The sequence below is a fragment of the Parus major genome, chromosome 2 (genome assembly GCF_001522545.3).
Source record: "Parus major isolate Abel chromosome 2, Parus_major1.1, whole genome shotgun sequence".
Classification (NCBI taxonomy): Eukaryota; Metazoa; Chordata; class Aves; order Passeriformes; family Paridae; genus Parus; species Parus major.
In genome coordinates, this window is record NC_031769.1 from 78,094,074 (window position 1) to 78,108,700 (window position 14,627).

Genomic DNA, 14,627 nt, shown 5'->3' on the forward strand with positions numbered 1-14,627 from the left:
GTACTGCTATTTGTCAGGCTTTAGGTCAGTGGAGTCAGAGGAATGGGATGAGACTGAGGGAATGGCATGATCTGCTTTGTCTTGAAATGCTGGTTTTTATCATGAAGTCAAAACTGCTTTTAGGTGACCAATCAGATGATCACAGCATGTAAATCTTACATTGCAAACAATGACACAACCACCATCTGGAATCAACCGCAGGAGAGAGTTGTGGAAAAGCTACAAGCAGCTATTAGACTTAAACAGGTAGGTGGGAAGAACATATAGAAAATATTATAAGGTGATATTTAGGAGAGCAAGAATAGGAAGATTTTATGTGAGAATGCACTTTTGTCTTGAAGAAAATGAGTTAACTGAAAAATGTCCACTGGAACTGGAATGTTTATGCTAGAGCTAACAAGGAATTTAATCTGTTGCCTGTTGATCTTCTGGAAACAGAATTTTGATGCTTAGTCAATCTTAACTATGCTTATAAGATAATTGTTTGGATTTTCATGCCTGTGATTCTCTAGCTAGTGTCTTCTCACTTGATGTGGAGAGTTATGAAAAAGAAATTAAAACAAGGAGAATTACTGAACTGAATATATTTCAAAGATGTGTAGACAAGCTATACATTTAGAAAGGGCAATTTAGTGAACTAAGAAAAATACAGCTGTTCAGTTGGCCTAGACTTGTCAGGAAGATAGCTTTGGGGTTTTTTTAATAACCTTCTGTGATAATTTTTAAATTTTATTTTTCTTTGTTCTTTTTTTGCCCCTTAAAGCATAGTATTATACAATAATTTGGCTTGGAAGGGTCCTCAGCAGGTATCTAGTTCAAGCTTCTATTCAAATCCAAAGCAGGGGCAGTATAAGATCAAACTTGGTTTCCCAATCCTTTATCCAGTCCTATCTTGAGGTTCTCTAAGGATGGAGAGATTGTACAGTCTTTTTGGGCAGCCTCTTTAACTGTTCGACTGTCCTCGGGATGAAAGATTCTCTCCGTATATCCAGTCAGAACCTCATCCATTTCAATTTATGCCCTTTGCTTCTTGGCTTCTGTCCACGAGTTACTGTGAAGAAGACTCTGACTCTCTCTTTAGTCTATTTTCTCTACATATCGTGAGCTTCATATAGGTTTTCTGCATTATTTTTTTTTAATTCCTAATATGGGCTTGCAGGACTAGAGCTTTATCCTACTATCTCCTGAAGCAACAAATCTTGCCTAATTCTAACATAAATCAGTGTACATTTGTATGACATCTTACCATCAGCAATGAGCACTGAACTTGTATTTTTCTATAAAGATGTATCAAATTGTCCAGTTGCTGCATGAAAATATTTTGAAAAATTAGGTATTCATTTGAGTCTTATTAGTTCCAGAAGCTTTCAGAAATTCAATAAATTAAAACTTACAATTTGAATCACTAACAACATAGCAAAATCTGGACCCTTTGTATTGATATCTCCAAGTGGGATTAGGAAAAGCTGGACCCTTTGAACTGATATCTCCAAGTGGATTTATTCATACATAAATGTGATAAAGGAATGAACATTTCATTATAAAGAAAACTGCTTGAAAAAAACTATTTCAAGCAAATATGTTGACTAGTTACTTTGACTTTGGGAAGACTTTAGCATGTTTGGAGTAAGGTTTGTGCCTTGTTATGAATGTAGAATGAAAAGTAGAAGCTGCTATGGACTGGCATTAAAACTTAAAGAAGTGATTTACTCTTGAAAGTGATTTTTGAACCTTAATTACTCAGTAAAACTGCTCAGCATGTATTTTCAGTCTCTGGAAACTGAGTTTTCATCTTGGTTAATCAGGAAACACATCAAACCCTGCTATGAAATGGAGGGAACAGAATTTCATGCTAGATAAAGGCATGTACAAATACATATATGTGCAGTTCAGTCATTTGATGAAGTGTAGAATCCTTTAATGGCATTGATGGGTTAGTTTTCAGAGGTAAATTCTGTTACTCTCTTTATAGTGTTCGTGATTGTTTATTGATGCAAGTTCTACTAGCTATCAGGTTAAGATAATAACCTTGTCTATGTAAATTTTGTTCTGTGCCTTTTGTTATATGCTTGACCTTCTTTTAAATTCTGTGTTTTAAGGAATATCAAAGTTGTTTCCACAAGATAAAAGAGAATTTGGAACAAAATCCAGCTGGAAGACAATTTGATTTTAGTGAGATGTATATATTTGGAAAATTTGAAGCTTTTCATCGTCGTCTGGTAAAGATAATAGATGTTTTCAATACTATGAGAACCTACTCAGTTCTACAGGAATCTAAGATAGAGGGATTGGAAGAAATGATCACAAAATATCAGGTACACATCAGCTTTTGTATATTGTGTCAGTCTAACTTGTACCTTTAAAACAAAATTATGAAAATTAAGGAAGTGTTTATTGAGAGAAAAATTAACTCTTTAGTTGTGCTAAAATTACTGGGTAATTGCAATGTAAATATGTGATTACTGGGGAAATGAGCAGACAGGATGAAAAAAAAAGGTGCAAGTGGACATGTGAAAGAAGTATGCTAAAATCAAAGCTGATTGAAATAAGCAACAAAGTGGTGTAACTCTGTAACAGGAGTAATAGGAGCATGGTTTTGTGCTATGATCAGGAGAAAAAGTGAGAAGTGCTACATTTCTGTCTCAACAAATGTTGGGCTAGCTGTAAGTGCCCCTTTGCTCCTTTAGTATTACTATGCAGTTTTCTTTCCTGATTTTTTTTAAGAGAAGTGTGACATGAGCAATAAGGAGACCTTCTAAGAACATAAATATGTTAAGTCATATTCTTTTCTTTCCTTCTTTCTCAGATAGCTTTCTTTGCTACCAAATGGAGTATTTTCTGCTTTTACTGAGCTTGAGTTAGCTTACTTTTTTGTGTAAATATTAGTGCAGTATCATAATTATTGCATCTGTAAATATTAAAATAAATCAAAAGTACTCAATGTGAGGACTTTGTAGATAGCTTTTTGAGATCACATATGATACAGTGGCTGTACAGGCAAATATGGAATTCTAGTTTGCTATACTTTGTCCTTTGCCTTTTTGTTATGGTCAGGAGTCAATCAGTTTGCCTTAGTGAAATAACTGTAGTATAAAACGTGACCATTCTGTGGTCCTTCCTGGTTTGCTTTACTCCCTCTCTAGTCTGGGGTTTTGATTCCTTTAAAACATCCTTCACAGCAGCAAGTTTTCCACTTTGTTCCGTTCTGTAGTCTACTGAGAGTTAGCCAGGGCACAGCTATAAGGATATCAAGACTCTTCCATGTGGCCAGGACAGGCGTGGACTGCTCTAAATTTTGTTTCCAAGGGCTGCTCTCCAAAGCTGTGCCACCAGGCTTCTCAGCAACCCAGGTTGCTCAGAATTTACAGATCATGCAATTAAGGTACTATTTTGGTAGGCTGGAACACAGGAATCTGATTTGTTTGGGGCATTTGTGTTTGAAAAGCTGCCTGTGACCATCAGCCCAGGCTGTGATGAAAACTCTATACAAGTGCACCTCACTATCCATTGCAGCACCCAAGTCCTTGAACAAGAGCTTTGTGTGAGACCTACCTGCTGTAGAGTCAATTGTGTTTTGGGATGAAGAGTACTTAGGTAAAAAATTTTTCATGGAAGGCTCTGGATTGGTTGTGTAAAGGGCAGAAAAGTGATTGCACGTCTTTTTAAAGCGACAAAATTGAAGTACTGAAGTATTTGATATAGACCATAGCTGTAGTTATTATGTTACTGATTACATGTCTTAAATTTTTTTTACAATAGGAATTTGCTATTTTGCTGTTCTTTATGCTTTAACACCTAGTCCCTATCTAGGATTTGCTTGTTAGAGAAAAATATGGAATTTTTATTTACAGCAATGCAATGAAACTGAGTTTCAGTTGACTTACCATAAAATGATGGAATTCAGCTGAGCTGAAAATATGCTGAGTTCCATAGTTATACTGTGGTAAACTACTAGGATGTTGAACAGTAGTTTATCATTAGAAATATTTTATCTGTGTGTACAGCTCAAGGGATATGCTGATTAAGATCTACTTTGAAGTGTGTGGACAGCAGCTGTGTAAGAGAAGCCAGGAATACTAAATTGTAGGCTGGTAATGTGCTGCATCTTACTGTGCTTTTTGAATAGTCTATATATACATATGGAATCAGTTGTTTAAAGGACATGGAAAATAATAATGTGAAAATATTTTTCTCTGTTGAACTTCAAGTTTTGAAATGAAATGAACATCTGCATGACAATGCTTAATGAGTAAAAATGTCTTTGATGAAAAGCAGATTTGAATTTTCTGTCTGTTCTAATTGACTTGAAGCAGAAATAATATAAATGAAATTTGAATGGACATTACACCAACTGGATTCCTGCAAATATTTCTTTTAAAGGGTTTGCTTATATTACTCAGTAAGTACTGGGAAATATTAGCAAAGGTAAAGTGTGAGTGTGCACAGCCTGTTGTGCTAAATGTTTGGTGTGGTAAGTCTTTTTCATAAGACATTTTTGGTAATAGTTTTCTTTCTCTGTGAAACTGTTTAGAGCATTGTTGACAACATGAAGAATAAGCATTATGATTTCTTGGATCAGCGGAAGACTGATTTTGACCAAGACTATGAAGAGTTTTACAAAGACATAAATGATCTTCATGTAGGTTTTATGATACAATTAAGAATTTAATTTACTGATTAAGCTTTATTACACTCTGAGTTACCATCAGAAAAATTTTGCAAATCTCCAAGTTTGTATTCTGAAATTAAAAAATTGTTCTAATATATTTCCACTTTAAAGCTTCCATTTATTATCTTTCAGAGTAGTTTAATGGAATAGGCCATTGAGGAGCCTCCAACAAAAGGATTTTTCATTCCTGTATGCTGGCAAGAATAACTAAAATGGGTGATTACACTGAGTGAATAGGAGCATAGTACAAATAAGTCAGATAATTAACTTTCCAATAATTTTGAAATCACATGTTGGTGAAAGAACAGGGTATTTCCAGAAGAAAAGAAATAAAATTAAAATAAATGCTGGTCTTGCTTTGGCTGCCGAAAAGGTAACCAAGCATTCTTCAAGGCCTCAGCATGGTACAACATTGGAGGGTACAGAAACTTTTGTTGGTTGCACAGCTACAGAGGGAACTTGGAAAGAAAATGCCTCAAAAGTTGGCTGTGTTTTGTTTAATTATTTTGGGAAGAAAGAAAGGGAAAAATAATACTTATTGAGAGAAGTTTCACGTAAACAAATTATCTTCCAATGTATCTCAAGTTAAATCCTGCCAAATAATACTTGGCATATTTGATGTGTGTTCCTTACGGACTTCTCCAATGTAGAATTATTTACTCTTCTTCAGGATCAATTAAGAAGTTTCATGGACATCACCTTTGAAAGTATTTTGAACACTGAAAGGGCACTGAGTATGTTGCAGAAATTTGAAAGGTAATATGTCCTATTTAGATTGCTAAAACTCTGCCAGGCAGTGGAAATAAGACATTGAGGATGGTGGAAAGGGCAGGGGGAGGAGGCTGCAGAACAGGAGGCATTTTCTTAAATACAAAGGAAACCAACTCAACCTTTTTACTCTCAGCTTTTCAGCCCTGTTAAGAGTTGTCTTAGTAGCTTAAATGAATAAAATTTTAATAATTTTTGTATCAGAAAATGCAAAATATAAGTGGACTTTGAACTTCATCTTTCAAAATCAGCCTAAGGACAGAGAATCTTTGTCTGTTAAGAATATTTGCATTAGCTTTGTGTTTGAACGACATTCATTTGTTACCACAAGATAGTCAGAAGAGAGTAAAATGCTTTTATTAAGAAACAGTGAAATTTATCTTTATAAATTAACATTGTTGCAAAACAGTCTCACCCTTTTTTCTGCCAATTTTTGTATTATACTCTGTTTAATAGAATAGACAGCTAGTGGTGAATTGGTTACAGTTTGCTGCACATTATTTCAGCCCAGTGCTTGAAAACAGTGACAAAACAGAAAATGTATAGGCTTACTTGGAAACTTTTATCATCTGGTCTAAATCTTTGTTGCTTGGAATCAGGTTGTGACAGCATTTGTTCAAGCTGAAAACTCTGCTGCTGAAGTAGTTATTTTCTTAAGCATGCAAGGGAATCTGGAAGGACTGTATTTTCCACCAATGCATTAGAAGGATTTCAGAAGTGTTGGAGGCATTTCTTCATGATTATTCTTTTCTAAGCAGATTGCAAATCCCAAATCTTGGCATTGATGAAAAGTATCAGAAAATATTTCAAAACTATGGCCATGACATAGAAACAGTCTGTAAGATCTACACTAGGCACAAGAAGGACCCACCACTGGCTCGTAATCTGCCTCCAGTAGCTGGCAAGATCTTGTGGGCACGCCACCTATTCCATAGGATCAAGGAGCCCATGGAGACTTTCCAGAGACATCCAGCAGTTCTGCGAACACCAGATGGCAAGAGCATAATTCGCAATTACAACAAAGTAGCAAAAGTTCTTATGAAATTTGAAGTGATCTACCACAGAGAATGGCTTCAGCAGGTAAGGCAGCTGATTTTGATTAAGAGATTCCTTAAAGAAAAAATTTTTAAATGGTGGAATCCCTGGTTAGCAGCAGTAATCAGGTATGCTTAACTATAGACTTAGAATAACTCTCAAATGAGAGATGGAATAAGAAAAGTTATTTTACAAGAAAGTGTTCCTGTTAAAAAAATAGGGCCTGTAGTACTTCTATCTGAATTTAGGAGCAACTAAAAGAACTTAATTATAACTAACAAGTTATAATAAGATTTTTAACAATTATAACAAGAAAGAAAACATAAAATGAATATCCAGTGGAAGGCTTAGCTGCCCCTCTGTCTCTGCCATATTCTTTTGACTGGTGCAAGATCATCATGTGTGGGGAGAGGAGTTTTGTCAGCTGGCTGGCTTAAGGTGAAAGCAGACACAGAGATTTTCTCTGCTCTGGACAATACAAATTTTATTTTGAGTGATAATCCATGGGTACACTCTGTAAACATACATGTAAAAAGCATCCAGTCTGAACAGATAATAGCATACTCAGTGTACCACTGGGCTTTGAGCCAGTTGTGGGTTAATCCTGAAAAGCAGCTAAGCACCACACAAATGCTCCTTCACTTCCCCCAAAGCACCCCCAGTAAGAGGGAAAAGGAAAGGAAAAGCAAGAAAACTTGTGGGTCAAGGTAAGTTGTTTAGCTAGTGAAGGAGAAATGGAGAAAGAAAAAGAAAGGGAAAATAAAGTGCTGCAGAGGCAGTTTCTCACCATCTCCCATGGGTCAAACAATGTGTGACCAATTCCAGAGCAGAGGGTGGCTAACCCCTTCAATCCCTGCCTTTCCCTTTTTATTGCTGAACATGACGTTATCTGGCAAAGACTATCCCTTTGCTTATTTTGTAGCATCCTTTCATGACATCTGCCTGGTTTTGTCCCCTCACAGCCTCTTTTGCACTGTTCATCCCCACTTCCAAGCCCCCAGTCTACTCACTGTATGGACACAGTGAGAACAAGAGAAGGCCTTGATGCTGTATAAGCACTGTTCAGCTGAAACATTATTGTGTTATCAGCTTTGTTTTGATAACATATCTGATGACACCATATAAGCTGCTATGAAGAAAATTAAATGTCAACAGAGAAAATTAACCCAGTCAGAACCAGTACAAAGCAATTTCACTTCTTACTGACAATTTTGGGATGTGTGTGTGTGGGCCTTTTGCTGTCCCACAGCCCACCCCTGGATCCTGTATCCCAGCCTGCAGCGGCTGCCAATCCCTGGTGCACCAGAGCACTGATCCACACCCACCTCTGGAGCCCCTAACCCAGCTCCTGAGTGGCCAAATGACTAGAAGTCCAGCCAAGGGGAAGGCCAATGTCTTCACTCTACCTCCTCTTGGAATTTCTATCTGAACACTTCTGGAACCCAGGAGTTGATAGCTATATGTGTGCTATTCTATATATTTTCTCTCTTTCTCTCTTTATCTTTCTTCTTCTAATTCCTTTTTCTTGGAATTTTTTGAGTAACTTAAAATCAAGTGGACTTAGAGTTTGTCAAGTTGGATGTGCCAATTTAATGCTTTGAGAAGTGTTTTATGTTGACTGAATATTTTGCCAAAGTTCTGTGATTTTCTACAGTGCCAGAAAAGTCTGTTTTGTTGTTTTGATCTCTTGAGAATATCTGGTTTGTGTTTCTTCCATGTGTCTAACTTTGGGTATATGAACAACCATAAGCGCTTTTTATGTGTCTTGTTGAGTGAGTTGTTTGGGGTCTTACAGGCAGAACATTTTGTGGCCTGAATATTCTTCAGAGAACATGGTTTGCCTTAAATTCTAAATCTCATTTGACTCATTTTGCCTTCTTGGATTTGTACATAGAATCTCTGACTACCTTTATATTATCAGATGGCTACTGCAGGGGCTACTTTAAAGCCTTGAAATCTCTGCAAATTTTTTACAAAAAATTTTTTACAAGTGTTTTGGCATATTTTTCACCTACAGTTTATTTGTTGCCTTGTCAAAAAGCATCTTAGAGAAAAATTTGCCTCAGCTTTGCAAAGCTGAAAAAGAAGGATCAGAATCTCCAGATTGTGGTTTTGAAGGTAGTGTGACACCTGTCAATGCATTTGCCTGTTGTTTTTGGAACTCAGGCCAAACTGCGGAAATCTCTGATGCTGATAAACATCAGTCTTTTCAAAGATTGTCTTAGACAGACCAGATCTGGGATCAGAGATTCCAGCTTCCTTTTCTCCAGTCTAAATATATTATGTTTTCCTGATCCTTCCTTTGTCACACTTGCATTTGACATGTGTACAGTGTAGTTTCAAGAGTCACCAGATTTGATTATCTGATACTATAAGTGGGATTTTTTGTTGTCAATTTTGTATAGTAAGCCAGGAGAAATGATTGCAATATTAGAGTACATAAAATATACTGTATTGAGACTTAGTACTGAATATGTATTATTGATGATTAATCTGGAGTTCAGTGCAAGTTGGGAATCAACTCACCTCAGCTGTTGTTTCATTATACATTATGTTTCAGGTACATCATATCCAAATTTGGCACCACTAACCTGCATAGAATCAGTCCTGCTTCCAGGCAGTAATAAAAAACTCCTGTCATACTTAAAAATGTCTTTAACTTCAATGCTTATTCTTCTAATATAGGAAGTTCATATGTTTTCATGAGCTCTTCACAGAGAGCTGGTGCATATCCCTCATATTTTATAGAATGAATTCAAGAAGCCTTCTTGCATTTGTTTAGTGTTTCTATCTTGGACTCAGTTTCTGTTTTGACTCCAGTATTGAGCTGGATATCTGCATAATTCAAAGTATACTGATGATAGTTTTCTCTGCCTTGTCTCATCTATAAAGACTAAAGAGAATGTATGATTCTTGTGGGGCTACATCTGCTCCTTTGGCTAGATGATCTAGTGATCAGATTTTCTGACACGTAACATGCCTTGATGGAGCAGTCAAGTACATTTGCCTTTCATCTTTTGTAAAATAGCTATAACATTCCAGGCATTTTCCCTGAAGTACTGCCTTCCTTTATGAGGTCTGAATCATCTGCATTCTGATCTGTACTAAAACAACCTGTTTTCTCCTATAGCAGTCAAATCACACGTGGCAGCTGTGTAAACTTCCTGAGCCTGCTCCAATTTATACTCATTAGGTGGGAACAAAGGGAGGTGGATTTGAATAAAATTTCAAATTTGAAAAATACATGCACGCCTTGAAAATACTTGAAAAGCACATTCACTTTAACATAACATACATACACTTGTCTACCAGGTACGGCAAAAAAATACGGCTACTGCTCTGTAGTCTCTTCTCTCGAGGCAAGGAGAGTGCACACGAGTGTGGACGTGTCACAGAACACAAGGTGGAGCTCCTGCTCTACTCCTGAACAAAAGAAAAACTCGAGAGGGGCAAGTGTCCTGTGGGGAGTACATATGAAACACAAATAGGGCTATATCTCCTACTACTTTTTATTCTTCTGTACAATGTAAATGTTAAGCTTACTGTCACTTTCTGAGATTTCTGAACATTTTTGTCCCTCTTTTTTCTACTTGTGACTGGATGGTTAATGTATTATTAATATATATATATATATATATCACTACAGAAAATGATGTTCAACTTGGAGATACTAAAATAATAAATTACCTGGAAGTGTTAAAGTTATTATAATTATTTGGCAGTATAAGATTTGTGCCTTCAATGTACCCCTTATTTTCATTGCCATTTTCTGTTACCTTAACAATGAAAACTGCATGAGAAGAAAACATAAAAATGGGAGAGGAAGACTTGGGAGTGGGAAAAAGGAGTATGAAGCTCAAAAATTAGTACAGTAGGATTTGCTGTTGAAATTTACAGAAAAATTCAACTTCTCTTTAAGGCAGTTGAGGTTTTGTTTTTTTTTGGAAGACTGATGATAGTGGATAGAGCATGACATATTCATTGACAAAAGTTGATTAGATAATTTCTTGAAAAATTCTGTGTAAGATGTCTTGATAGTACATGATATTGCTGAAGCAAGCAGTATACTCCACTATATTTTAGACATTGAAAGGTGGTGCAAAGTTTCTGTGTTCCATAAAAAAAGAAGTAAGTTCACTGAAAGATACCAATGGGTTCTGAAACCATGGCATAGAAATAAGCTCCATCTCAATGTAATGTGATACATGAAATTTGAGGAGTGAATAACAAACAATAAAGTTACATCAGTGGAAGGAGAACTGGAAAATAAGAATAGCAGCCAACTTTTTAATGTAGGGAAGATTTGCTTGTCTAAGGCAGGATTGCTTTTTGGTGTCAGCTAAATTTTCATTGTGTGGTGATCTAAGGAATGCTGTCCTTTCTAATCACATAGAGAACAAACTGTCTAGTATTTAAATAAGGCAGTTAAATCAATTATGTGATTAAGCTTTCCTTTTAAGAATTAAAAAAAAATCTATAAAAACAATAATTTTAGTATTTTAAAATACTTGCCCAGATGTTGGATATAATTGTCAGTACCATTAAGATTGGTTTATCTGTTAGCTATTGGAAAACAAGCAAAAGGAGAAAGGGGATAAGTTTATTATTATATCTTTTGAGATATGTGGTTACCTAAAAATACTTTAATTCATTGAGGAGGTTGTGTGCAGCCTTGCACACATATTGCAGAATATACAGTAAGTTCTAAGGAGATGAGGGTTAAAATTTAAGATGGTTGAAGCAAGAAAATCTATGTCTCTGATTTGATTTTGGACTGTGGAATGCAGCTTATAACATCCAAGACCCAACAGAAAAATGTCTGTCAGATAAATAGCAATTTGATTACTAAGCATTTGGGTCCATATACACCATGTTAATAAGTTTTTGTTTTGGATTCATATACCATATCAATCTTTGTCAGCAGATACTGATTTTAGTATCTGCCAAAGTGATATTTATACGCAAACTGAAGTATTTTGATGTAGTGGCTTGTCTTACCATGAATGATAACTTTATTTCCTGCAGATTGAATTAACTAAAAGAGGACTTCAAGCAAGTCTTTTGGTAAAAGCTCCAGAAACAGGAGAATTATTTGTGAATTTTGACCCTCTAATATTAACTTTAATCAGAGAGACAGATTGCATGGCTCACATGTGCCTTGAAATTCCACCATTTGCAAGTGTTATTCAGCAGCAGAGAGTCTGGTACAAGAAGATTGTCAACAATTTGCACGTGGGTTTACTTCAGTTATTTTATGTATGTGTACTGTACGTTAAGATGCCTGGGTTCTAGACATATGGAAGAGAATAAATGAAGATCAATGATTATGCACTAAGAAAACATTTGCAAATCTATTTTCTTATCTGTATGACAGTCTTGAGGTAGTTAAAATTTTTTCTTGGCTTTACGTTTTCTGTGAAGTTACTTTGAAGATGCATGGGTTTGGGGAAGCTCTGCAGAGTCTAGGACAGAGATGAGAATGGGGAGGAAAGGAGGCTTACAAAATGCTTTGTGCTGTTGCTTACTTTCTAAATGATAAGCAATTTATCTCTCACCCAATAATGAAGTCAACATTGGGCAGTATCTGTTTTGAGAGGATACCTGGGAGGCAGGAACAGGTGGTCTGCTTTTAAAAAGTGTAAAGCATGCAGCAAGTAGCAGCTTTTTTTTCTGGCACTGGTGTTTTACACAGATGTCTGTAGAACAATTTAAAAAGAGAAGCTGAAACTTCTCTTTCTCATGTTTTTTAAGTCACTTAGAAAACAAAAAACAACAAACAAACATAAGTCATAAAGTCTTTATGACATTAAGTCATAATGTTATTGCCAAACATGTGAAACTAGATCAGCAGGTTAAAGCGGCATTAGAAAGAAAATAGTATAAAAAAGTTCTGGTAAGGCTAATCTTATTAGAATTGCTGGAAAGTTCATTTAGATGTATTTTTCTCCTTGGGCTTTTTGTCTTCTGTAACACTGATTTACAGACTGAAATTTACAAGATTTTTCTGTTATGTGGTTTAAGCCCAGTAGGCAACCAAGCACCACACAGTTGCTCCCTCACTCCCCTCCTTGGAATGGGGAGAGAATCTGAAGGTTAAAATATAAAACATGTGAGGTGAGATAAAGACAATTTAATAGGGAAGGCGAAAACTGCATGCACAAGGAAAAAATAAAGAATTATTCTGGTAAAACTAGGCAGTATCACAGCCACTTGGAAAGTAAAACACCATAGCTCTGAGTGTCCCCCTCCCTCCTGCTTCTCCCAGCTTTCATTTTTAAGCATGATGTCATAGGTATGACATCCCATTAATCAGTTGTGGTCCTGGCTACATTACTTCCCAGCATCTTGTGTGTCCCCACTCACCAGCAGAGTACTGTGAGAAGCAGAAAAGGACTCAATGCTGTATGACCACTGTTTAGCAATACCCAAAATATCAATGTTTTAGTAATACAGTTTTGCACACAGATTTAAAACATGGCATCATGTGAGCCATTGAGAAAGAAATTAACTCCATCACGACACCAGTCCAATCAAAGATTGATTTCCATGTGAAGTAGTACTTCACACAGAGCAACAAATATATATGTAGAGATATAAGAACAACAAATAGTGAACTTCTGCCAAAAATAATGCAAAACGTTCTCAAGCATTTAATTATAACATCTTAAGAATTTCAGTATTGTACATACAGATGATTTTTCTTAGTTTAAATACATAAATATGTGTACACGAAGAGGTTCAAATCAGTGTATATTAACTAATGCTTTCATTCTCTATTTATTTCAGGTGATGTTGGCAGAATACAAAAGAATTAAACTGAAAATACAACACCCTTTTGAACAACTAATGGCTCCTCGATTAGTAAATGTAGAGGATGCTATCCTGCCAGGTCTAACATTACTGAACTGGACGTCTTCAAATATTGAGAAATATATTAATACAGTCTTTTATAAGCTAGGTTGGTTACTTGCCTCCTTCCATTAACTTCTGGTTATTTGTTCTATAAAAATGCAAGTTATATTATGAGATTACAGTTCTTTTCAGAATTTGCACTTAATTGATTTTGTATATAAAAGACATCAGAATTTTCACCAGTCCTGTATTTCATGAAACATTTGTTTTGTAACACTTACCTTCTTTTTGTCTTGTATGTTCATCAAATTTTTGCTAATGTGTATGTTAGCCAGTTGGAATTACACCAAGCATAAAGTACAATGCAAAAGTCCCTGTGTATTTTGAATTTAAAGAATGATAGCTACGTTTTAAAAGAGCTCCTAGGTTTCAGACTTTCCCTAGTCCTGTTTTTTTTTGTTTCTATAATGTATAAAACAAACTTTTCAGGGAATAAAACACTGGCTCAGTTGGCACTGTCATTGCTCAATAACATTTCATATTATTTTTTTTTTAACATCAATTTCCTTAAAATTAATGCACATTCATCTTGGACAACAGCTTTAGAAAACAGATGAGCTTGTAGTGTTTTCAGAAGATTATCACAAGGTTGCTGAGACACACTGAGATGTGTTTTTTTTCTGAAAATACCAAATTCCTTTTTCTTCAGCTGAATTAATACATCAAACAGATTTTGTTTCTTGAAATTGCATAAGTAGCTATAGTGGAAATTTTCTTCAGTTGAAAGGCCAGATTAAAGTGCATTTTGGATACTAGCCTGACATTATGCTCAATTTAATTTTGAATAATACAGTAATTTGAGTCTGGATCAGGCACCTTCCTGCTATTTGACCTTCAGCACTGAGAGTAGGTCACTATTAAATTTTTAAACTTCTAGTGATTGTTTTCTGTTAACTATTGTTTGGCCTCTAACATTTGTTTGAAGCATAGAGATTTTGTTTGCTGAAAGTTTTTGCTGCTAATAGGTTCTCCAAGTTGTAATTAGTTCAAGCTATAGGAGAAGATGGAATATTGCTGGCCATCATTTAAATGTTAATGTCTTCATGTTTGAAATATGTATCCTTTAAGGTAATCTTATATATGTTTATAATATATATAGTATATATTAAATATATATTTTAAGATAGTTAATATATATTTACTTATTAATTAAATTACATTTATTTATGTTTAATTTATAGATTTCTATTATATATAATGTATTATATATAATATTTTATATAAAATCTGTGTGATATATATT

At 35.3% G+C, this 14,627-nt stretch overlaps 1 protein-coding gene across 1 annotated transcript in view; it reads left to right on the forward strand.

Moving 5' to 3' along the window:
- The window catches only part of DNAH5 (dynein axonemal heavy chain 5), a 120,059-nt gene that overhangs the window by 13,880 nt on the left and 91,552 nt on the right, over nucleotides 1-14,627 (forward strand). Inside the window, exons 10-16 of the mRNA XM_033519319.1 lie at nucleotides 124-246; nucleotides 2,100-2,315; nucleotides 4,532-4,639; nucleotides 5,340-5,425; nucleotides 6,196-6,517; nucleotides 11,498-11,704; nucleotides 13,259-13,430. Of these exons, the coding sequence (XP_033375210.1) occupies nucleotides 124-246; nucleotides 2,100-2,315; nucleotides 4,532-4,639; nucleotides 5,340-5,425; nucleotides 6,196-6,517; nucleotides 11,498-11,704; nucleotides 13,259-13,430 (1,234 nt within the window). The remainder of the gene's footprint in view (nucleotides 1-123; nucleotides 247-2,099; nucleotides 2,316-4,531; nucleotides 4,640-5,339; nucleotides 5,426-6,195; nucleotides 6,518-11,497; nucleotides 11,705-13,258; nucleotides 13,431-14,627) is intronic.